Source organism: Fulmarus glacialis, unplaced genomic scaffold (assembly GCF_000690835.1).
Source record: "Fulmarus glacialis isolate BGI_N327 unplaced genomic scaffold, ASM69083v1 scaffold17016, whole genome shotgun sequence".
Lineage (NCBI taxonomy): Eukaryota > Metazoa > Chordata > Aves > Procellariiformes > Procellariidae > Fulmarus > Fulmarus glacialis.
In genome coordinates this window covers 41,243-51,672 of record NW_009217635.1, presented here as the reverse complement: position 1 = coordinate 51,672, position 10,430 = coordinate 41,243, and the positions used below count along the sequence as shown (strand labels likewise).

At 36.9% G+C, this 10,430-nt stretch overlaps 1 protein-coding gene across 1 annotated transcript; it reads left to right on the top strand.

The window, feature by feature from the left end:
- Positions 1–1,421: 1,421 nt before the first annotated feature.
- Positions 1,422–6,689, top strand: LOC104078209 (golgin subfamily A member 5-like; the record flags this gene model as incomplete). The annotated part of the gene is made up of 4 exons (XM_009579753.1): positions 1,422–1,647; positions 2,921–3,026; positions 4,340–4,403; positions 6,046–6,689. Coding segments are annotated over 4 exons (477 nt in total), but the record flags the coding sequence as incomplete, so codon positions are not given.
- Positions 6,690–10,430: the final 3,741 nt, after the last annotated feature.

Below are 10,430 nucleotides of genomic sequence, written 5' to 3'. Positions count from 1 at the left end.
AGGGGCGGGCGGGGTGGTGGCAATCAACCTGTGTCCCAACTAGACCTGATGGGGTAGTGCTGGATCAACATTCTTCTTTTTGAAAACTAAAAAAAGTCATTGGCACTTGATTAGGTCATTGTGATTTTTGCAGAGATCCTTTTAACTGGGCTTAAGAACATAAGTAACATCCTACAGACTCAGTGATCCATCTAGCCCACTGTTCTGTCATGGACAGTGGCACTGGGGCCAGCATGTGAGGCTGGCCACTTTCTTCACTCCCTTGTGCTCGCTCAGCATCAGCAGTTGAATTAGGGACGTTAGCGTTTAAGTCCCTTCTAAGTCCCACCAGTATGTTTATGGACCTAGTTTCCTTGAATCAATCTAATCCCTTTCAGAACCTTCGGATACTTGTCAGCCCCCACAGTCTGCTTGGGCAGCATGAAGGCGTAGGCCTCATTTTGTGTAAATTATTGTAGCATAATGAAAAGTAGTCTATATGTAGAGAAATTGATAGTCTAGAGTCAGCTATGGTCAGCTGTACAGTTACTGTGTCAGAGGACATGGAAATTGTTGTGTTGTGATACAAATTTCTTGAGCCTGTTGACAGATGATTCTTCTGGTAATACTGGCTTCAGGACTACCTGCACCTGCCCTGGTGCATTGCATCTAATTTGTATTTTTGATATCTCACTGCCTGTGGTTCCTGCTAATTCTGTTTTTTCATTATTGAAGCTATGATGCTACAAGTGGCTGAGGTCCAAGACTGTAGTGAATAGACGAGCTATTGCACATATGGCTAATCTGGAGATTCCCATTTGCTTAAAATATTTTCTGCAAATTGAGTGACGTGATCCATGTCTTCGTTTGCTGTTCTTGCAGTTTCTATTTGCTAGTACAATCATGCTTTCTGCCTCAGTGCTCCTCAATTCTTCTGCAGTGTATCCTGCATTTTCACCATTTTCATTCAAGCTTTCCTGTAGAACGGCATCAAATTCTCCCCATTTGTATGAGTTTTTCCTTCCTCGCTTGAAAACATTTTATGTACTCACTTGTTTTGTGAAGTTGCAAGGATGATCGCCAGACTGGATTATCTTGCTGTTGTCATGCCTACCATTTAAACTCAGCTCTGAGGCATAGCATTGATTTTTGTGATCAAACTTATGGTTATACAGAAATGCTCATATGATTAGAGGTGGAAAACATAGGAATACATTTTTACATAGTTTCTTGTGTCATGTAAAATCTTGTTTTAGCAATTGCTGAAATTAAGTTTCTTCTTTATTGTGCTCATTGGTGATCATTTTGATAGTATTATCCCATAAAAATTCTGCGATAGGGTAACTTGGTTCTTGGAGGGCTTAGATTTTGAGAGTTTTGTAATATGTCAGTTGGTCAGACTTTGAACTTATTCTGATTTTTTTCTTTGCTTTGTTTTTTAGCTCACAAACAAGGCTCTAAGTAGTAGTAGTCAGACAGAATTAGAAAATCGGCTTCATCAGCTGACAGAAACACTAATTCAGAAGCAAACCATGTTAGAGAGCCTGAGCACAGAGAAAAACTCACTTGTTTATCAACTGGAAAGACTTGAGCAACAGCTGAAGACTATCCAAGGCACTAGTACTAATGGACCTTCCATTAATATGGCAGGCATTGACGGTGCTGAAGGTAAATAAGGAAACATAATACTTAAAACTCTGTCCTTTCTGCAGTTCAGGCTTTTATATTTCCTAATGCCTTTCCCTGAAAGTCTGAGTTTATAAGGAAAAAAAATGCTGAAAATATGCAGCTTATGCCAGAGACCTTATCAACAGCAGCCAGTATCATAAAAAATAGTTAATTAGAAGCTCCTTTTTGTGTGTAAATGACTGTAAGTAAACTTAATAAAGCCAATTTCATCTTTCATTCTCAATACTGTGGAACTATTGGAACAATCATATTTACCAATGCTGTCACAGGTGCAAATAAATCTGTCTTTTGGGGTTTAAACTGAATGTCAGAAGCAGGATATAAGTCCTCTTGTAAAAAGGGTTTGGGAGGTGAGCCAGAATGGCATACTCCCTTTTGAGAGTTGATCAGAATACTGGTTGAAATCAACTTCCTCCTTGCTTTCTGTTTTTCTTGAAAAGCAGCTTACAATATGGTGGTTCTGCTGAGGTTGGTTTGTCTGTACTGTGTAGTGATCATCCTGTATCTCTCTAGGAGAACCTCAGCAGTTGATCCATGGTTTTGAGATGTTACTTTTCAAAGTCAAAGTTTGTAATTTTGTATATATGATAAGTAACTTTAAAAGCAATGAACAATTACTAAGAGGAGTAAAATGACAATCCAGACTTTTGTTTCTCTGCTTATGAAAGACTTTTAAACAAATAAGGCAGGAGAACTAGCAAATTTGAAATATATTTCTTTTTGGCTTGTTTTTAAGTAACTTCAGTAAGCTTAAGTTTAGTTGCACAAAGGTAACATTATCTGAGAATCCTTTTTTCTAATAAAGTTGATACATAGTAAAAATGTAAATAAAGTAGAAATTTTTTGAATATACAAGTTAGTATCAGAAATGCTATTGAAGTTTTACTGTATGAGAAATAAAAGCAAATGGAGAAACTGTGACAGCATCAAACCCATCATTTTATACACCTAGTAATAGAATTATTATTACGATAGAATTGAATATCAAGATGTCCATCTAGTGAACTAAAATAAATTTTAAAAATATACTAAGTTGAAGAAACATTTGACTTGATTGTAAGTTTATCAAGAATCCTGCCCTCAAAACACACTCCTCTGCCCCCAGCAAAACAGCACTAACAAATCAAATTAATCACTATTTTTATATTATTTTTATATATCTTTGTTATACACTATCAATTTGTTTTACTTAAACAACAACTTAGCTGGTTTTAGACTAATGAGGTTTTTTGCTTTTTTCCCCTTGAAATAGGTGCTCGTATGCGTAATGTTCCTGTCCTGTTTAGTGACATGGATACTAACATGGCAGGAATGTATGGGAGAGTTCGCAAAGCTGCCAGCAGCATAGATCAGTTTAGGTAAGAGTGTCCTAAGGGAATACATTTTGTAATTGCTGGAATCCTTTTGCAGTTTTCAAGTGGCACACCTTCTGTTTTGAATTGCTTGTATGAAGGTAAAAGTAAAAAAATAATGAGGCTAAAGTGCAGTATAAATTTCTAAATATTGACCTAGTTTACTTGTGCTTTCCTATGATACTAATATCCTTGGGCTTTTGCAAATTATAGTCAATTATTTAAAGAACGCTCTTGTGGATTTTGATCCAAGAGAATCACTAAACTATGTACAAAAAACCTAACCTTTTTCATTACCATCTTCTACCTTTTTCACTTTCAGAGGTTTTGACTGTGTCTGTGGTAAACACTGTAAGAGTGTATTAGTGGGGGAGTATCATGTATTCTTTTATTCCTGTTTAGGCATCCTGATGAAGACAAGATCTGGGTTCTGACCCAGTGCAGCTGTTTACCTTGAAAGATAATGTGTTTGAGGAATTAGTAAACAAAAATCATCCAGCAAAAGACTTGCTTTGATCCCTTTTCTGAGTAGTTAGGTTAATTGTCAATATTCACAACAAAGGTCTGCTCCAAAACTTGAACCAAATACCAACAGAAAACAAAATTGGGTAATACTTCTTAATCCTTTGAAAGCAAGATACCTTGTCAGAAAGTCCTTTATGCTTCCATGGAACTTTAACTTCATTGTGAAGAATATCAGGATTTCCTGATCCTGATTTCATGATTGGGACCTATTATATGTGATATTTTAATACTAAACTGAATTTGGCAGTATCATACTTACTTCAGTATCCGCATGGGTTTTTTTAACTGACGTTACTGAGCACACATCTAATGCAGTATGCTTCGTAGCACTGTAGCAGTAAAATAGGAAAACCCATGTCTTTTTCATCTAATGAAATATAAGAATGGTAGTGATCTGTCAGTTTTTTCAAAGGAATCCAAGGTTTTAGTTGCTTAAATCTTTTTGAAAGATTCATGACAGCTTCTCAAGTAACAAAATTTGACAAATATATAGCATATTTGTGAGTTTTAAAATACCTGTACAACTCTTGGGTCTTAGCTCTTTTTCACAAACTCTGAGCCTAGCATGTAACAGAAGAACTTAGGAGAATATGTTTTATGGTCTGAATTCTGAATTTGCTCACTCCATTTAATGTTTTCAATACATGAAGTAAAATTCAAGTCAGAAACAAAGCCATGTATATAATATGTAATAATTATCAGCTGATGTCTATGAGTTTGTGGTGATTGGAATGAGAGGAACAGGAGTTCAGTGCTCAGTGCTAACTTGTGCATTTTGTTTTTCTTTTGTGTAGTATTCGGCTGGGAATCTTTCTAAGGCGATATCCCATAGCAAGAGTCTTTGTAATCATTTACATGGTGAGTAAGCTTTTTTTAAAGTAAGAAGTTTAATGCAAGATTTCTATAGCCAGTTTATATAATACGTCATAAATTGCAAGATGTTTGATGTTCAAAAGGCTATATAGTTAACTTTAACAACTCAATGTATTTTTTTGTAAAACTGACTACAGAGTACTTACATAACAGCATTTTGGAGTCATGTCACTTGGCAGTTTTCGGTTTTTCCCAGGAATTCTTAGTATAACAGTCTTAAAGACTTTTTGTCTTATGTAACTACCATTTAAAAGACTGTAAAAGTAGAGTTTTAGTACTAAAAGACAGAATAATAGTGACCTGTTGCCAAGGTTAATCCATCCACTTGCGTGCACTGCATTTAGGAAAATGACATCTGTTACAGCTTTTTTAGTATTTGGCACTTCATTTTTTGTTCAGTGACTAATAATCACACTTCCTTAGTAGCTGAAGAAGTAGCAAGAAAAGTTTTTCTTGCTAGACTTAAACAAATAGTAGAAGGTTGCTCATCCATACCAGGTGAGATTGTCAGACTTGCAACTGATAAAAATTAAATTCCTCCGTTTTCCACTGGAGGGCAGATGCCTGTCAGTTTAAGTGACCTGTGGTAAGGTACGTGTGCAGTCTACCCTGCTTGAAAATATTCCACTAGTTGAGCCTTTGAGTCTTTGAAATTAAAAAAAAATGTTGCTTGAGAAGGCATAATGATTCTTCTGAACAGAGTTTCCAAGAACAGCTGTCACTATTTCAGGATATAAAGCAGGCAGACACACATGAATAAAGGAAATGACAGTTTGGCCCTGCAATTGCTTCTTCCAGCCTACTAGGTACTGGAAGGGACAAGGCTGTTTACTTCCTAACCTCTCTCTCTCTTCCTGTTCATGACTTAGACTTATCAATATATGAATAAAATGCTGTGTACCAAAACACTGAAGACTTCTACCAGCTAAGCTGTTACCTGAAGTGAAACGCAATGATGGTTGCATAGAAGTTACCCTTTTTCAGCTTGAACTTTGACTATGACTATTGTAACTTGAAATTTTTTTTTTTTTTTAAGGAGATGTGGCTATGTATTCTGTCAGTTATCTCCCTTGTTGCACCCCCAGCAACTTCTATTCTAATTGGATAGTTTCAGCCAAATTTGAATGAGAATTAACATTCCTAAGAAGTTCATAAAAATGTCTCAAATCAGTGCCTGTGGTAAGGACAGCAGAAGATTGCTGCTTTACACAGTCTGGTATCAGCCGGTTGATTCAGGAGTAGTGGCTTACCAGTCACTCGAGGCAGATCACATAAGGCACTGGCTGGGGGCTGGATATCAGAGAGAGCAGCTGGCCTTACTGGGGCACAGAGGGAAAAAGAAGCCACAGGACATAAAGCAGCCTGGTTTCCTACAGATTTAGTTTTGCTGTTTGTAAAATCTTTAGTTTTCTGCAAATGACTTCTTGAGAATCTGACTCAGCATTTCATTGTGCAAATAAGAATTCTTTTTCTTAGGAGTATCTGAATAATATGAAAAATATTTAATGAAAATATTTCTACAAAACTAGGTTTTATTAGCTTTCATTGAGAGCTCTCATATTTACTGCTGCTGTGAACAATGATTGTCAGTGCTGATAAGTTAATTCTTTCTTTTTTTTTTCCCCAGGCATTGCTTCATCTCTGGGTCATGATTGTTCTACTTACCTACACCCCAGAAATGCATCATGACAGTCCCAGTGGCAGATAGACTGAGACAGGACCATATGCTGTGCTAACGTCATTTGGACTGGCAGTGTCTTTAGAATAATCAGTCCTGAAACATCAGCAAACTTTTCCTCATGGTTTTTAGGAAGAATGAAAACCATCATGCCAGATTTATCGCTACTTTTCAAATACATGTATAATACTATATCTTTTTCAATTTACCTAAAGGAGCGTCACTTTCCTGGAGAAATAAAGCTATTAAGTTAAGCTATGGTTAGCCTTTACATTTTACGTAGACCTGCTAGTGGTTAGTGTAAAAGATAAGGGTTGCATCTACAGAGAAATGCAAGGATTTCTGAAATTACAGATATACATGATAAAAACTATTTTAGATCATACTGGATGTGGGCTATGGTCAGGTAATAAACTGTACTTAGCAATTTAAATAAACTTTATTCTTTCTGGTTTCTTTCAGTCTGCTTTTGCACTTCTGTTTTTAACTTTGTAAATAATAGGCTTTTCCTTAACATGTTAAACTGAAAAAAGGACAATGGATTGGTGCAATATCTTTTTGTAAATAAGTTAAAAATAAAATATTATGCATTCTTCTTAGCTTTGTACTTCTAGTGCAATAGATGTATCTTCCCTACCAGCTGAATAGTGGCACTGCCTATTTAAAGGCTGGTATTTTAGCTTTATTAGAGAAAGAGAGAGATGGGTTTGAGAAAGAAGGTTCAAACTCTTTAGAAATAATGGTGTTTCTTTTTGCACTTGAAATTTATATATTTTAACTGCATTTTCTTATACCTCTCTCATTACTACGTGTCTTAATCAGATCTTATATTCATCAAAATATTTATTTTCTAAAGCTTTGGGTACTTAATTAAAACTATTTCTATACAAAATCTATCAAAACATCAAAAATTTCTCCTGTCTAAACACTTACCAGATATACTAATAAACAAACCTCATCAAATATTTATTGTAAACCCCATAATACCAAACCAAACCTACTGTAATAGTTCTATCGTTAGACTGTGGCATTCTGCAATTATGAATTCTCAATACATAATAATACAAGGTCACTTTCTTTCCTAAGCAATTTATTGTTTTCTTGTGTGGTGCTCAAAGCTGACTAATGAAACGATGACTACAAGCAATTTGTTGCTCCTGCTCTTAAGAATACAGTTCAGTTTTCATGTGACTTGAACACACTAAGCATTAGTCCTGTGCACAAAGTCTGTCATGCTAACTCCTATGGAAATGTTACAGTAGACAAATGACTGTATTGCTGCTTTGATTCAGATCTTGCACAGAAAACTGAAATGTTTTGATGAACTAAGTAATAAAAGAGCATTTACTGTAAGCTGTGTCCCTGCCCTCTGTCACATTTGCTGCACTTTGCCTAATTCCTGTTGCCTGTTTTCTTTTCAATTCTGATATTAAAGCCACTTTTGAACCCTGGGGAAAGCTGATTGCTGTAGAAGGAGATCAGGTGAGGTCCCTTGTACAATCTTTTTCTATACATATGCATTTTTTTCATTTAAAACCTCCAAATCACTCAATCTTTCTATACTCCAGTATACTGTGACAATTTGGGGGGAACATTCTTAATAGTATAAACCCCTTATATCTTTGCTGACATCACACCAACTGCACGTCTATTCTTGCTCCCTTTCTCCCTATGTTTTTCTCTTTTTCCTTCCTTTTTGATACTTCTTTTTTTGTAGAGATCACCTCTCGGAATCCACGGATACTTTTTTTTTTTTAAGCTTACTAAAGCCACTACAGTGCTTCTAGAAACTTTTATCATAGATTAGTATTCTTTTCTTCAGTTCTTCCAGATTTTATGCTAGAAGTTTTACAGGGGTAAACACTAGAAGATTCCTGACGACTTTTGCCTTTGAACTAGGCTCTTGTATTCCAGTATCAGTTTGAGCTTAGCGAGCATTGACCCCTGTGATGTCTTAGAGTTGAGAATAATGTCTTTAGTGCAGGGCACTGGAGTAGCATCAGCCTTGTGTTCTTGACCTCTGTATGTGTTGCTAAGATGTTTCTGGTTTTATTTCTTGTCCATGAAATGATGTATAACACACTTTTCTTGTTGAAACTTCAGTTCCCATCTTTACCATCTATTAATTTTCCTTTTTTTTTTTTTTTTTTTAATACTTGTAAAAGAAGGGCACAGCTGTTTGAGTACCTGATTATATTCTGGTTTTAAAAAGGGGCGATGTTAACAACCAAACTGTGAACCGGTGTGTTTTCACCTAGTAAAAAACCTGGAAGTACGCAGCTTATAGTCACAATTCCTTGCCAGACAAAGGGCTGTTTAGTGTGGAGAGTAACATGGGATGAAGAAACAAATGCTACTGTGCCACTAAAGGCTATACTAGAGTTTATGTAAACACCTTTAAAAGCTCTCTTTAAAGCATAGAAGAGTATGAAAAGCCTTTATTATGGTGTTAAACTGTTTCAGAGCTATACAAGAAATATAAAGAACTACTCCTTAAAGCTTTCGTTTAAACACACTGGAGTTTTGCCTCCATAATTCATTTTAATAAGCTGCACATGATGCAGTGCAAGAACACACAAGACTGTGTGATAGAGTCCATCTGAATATAAATGTCAAATTTTGAGTTGAACAGTAAGATATACTTCCTGCCTCAGATTAGCAATGTTCGGCTCCAATGTCATTTGTATAGATTTGCAAAGTGTGCCACAGCTACGGGTCAAAGGTGACATAAGGACACCATTTCAACAAGCAGCTCCTAACGGTGTCAGGAGGTTGCTTTACTGAACAGATGGCTTTGGAGTGAACAAGAAGCTTCTGTTAGCCTATATCTTAAGTGGCGGGAGGGATATTCCAAGTGCCAAGTCTGTTCTTAAGGGACTATCATACTACTGGGCAGTTAAAGTACCCCAATGTCAGAGACCAGCATAGCAATTTAGGGTTTTAAAAAATATTTTACAAATGCTGAGAGTATCTTTCCATGCTCTGGCATGGCCTAGCACCAGAAATAAATGGCTGTAATAACAACTCGCAGAAGATAGGAATATTTGTCTCAGCTGCAGTATCTCACTGTCTTAAGAGCACAATAGACTATTGTGTGGCTGAAGAAAAGTCCTTTTTCGTTTCCTTCCCGCTAGGACTCAAACTGCTCTGGGTACCAAGCATACACCTTGAAAGAATAAAAAAGATGAAAAATGGGGAAGAGAGGGTTGATAGGGAGCATCAGATTATTTATTTATATTTATTTTTCCCCTCATTTATGCTCAGTTTACGTGCTATGGTCAGAAGGACAGAGTGCACTATGCCGGCTTTCTGGAAGGGGGTGAGAGGAGATGTCCCCTCTGGGATGGCCGGCAGCGGGCTCGGGGGGAGCAGCTGGCAGACCGCAGGCAAGGGTGGCAGCTGCTCAGGCGGAGGAAGCTGCAGGGGGAGGTAGGATGGGTAGTAAGAGCAAGACTACTCTTTATCTGGTATTTTGCAGCCTAGAAAAGGCCTGTTTCTTTCAGACGCTGGTCATCTTGGTACACATTCAATTAGATAGATGTACTCAGTGCCAGATTTGGGTTTCTGCAAAAGAGGACTTTGTGTGAATACTCACAAGCCCTCGCGTGACAACAAACTCTTCTTTGCCACCTTGGTTTGCTGATACCTGATCTCTCTGCTTTATTTACTGTGCTAGGTCAGCCATATGTATACCAAGACCCTGTAAGAAGGAAGTGACTCTATTGCTTGATTGCAGATAACACTAATAAGTGGGAAATCAGACTTGCACGGAATTAATTTACTAATTTCTCATCGGTATAGATGAGAAAGATGTTGCTTTACCACAGAGAGTGGATTTATTTGCTTCCCTTCTTCACTGACCGATTGTGGCCTGGTTGTAAGATTTGCTGTGAATGTGTTGCTAGCTATTTAGCCATGAAACTGTAAGGCAATTTTTATGAGTAATAGAGAGAATTCATTAGAATTTCAATTGCTTTCCTCTGTATGTTACTGTCTTGCCCTCGGCTTGAGTTTAGAAAACCTTGACTTAGAAACAGGCAGACAGATGTCAGCAAACAAGAAGTTATGAGAGATGAATAGTAGCTCCCAAAATTATCTGCATTATTCTAACAGGCATCCAGGTGCGTGCATGTAAGTAATTGTTTTAGATTATATAGTTTCCGTTCAAATATGCACTCATGTATTTAATCTGTATCTTGCAGTACCTGATGTTGGGCTGCTGGCAGAACCAGACCCCACCACTGAATTCCACAAATAGCAGAATAATCTTCTGAACTCACCCTACCTAATGTTGCTTCCTGCCAGTATCACTTGAATTAAATGCTTGTACATCA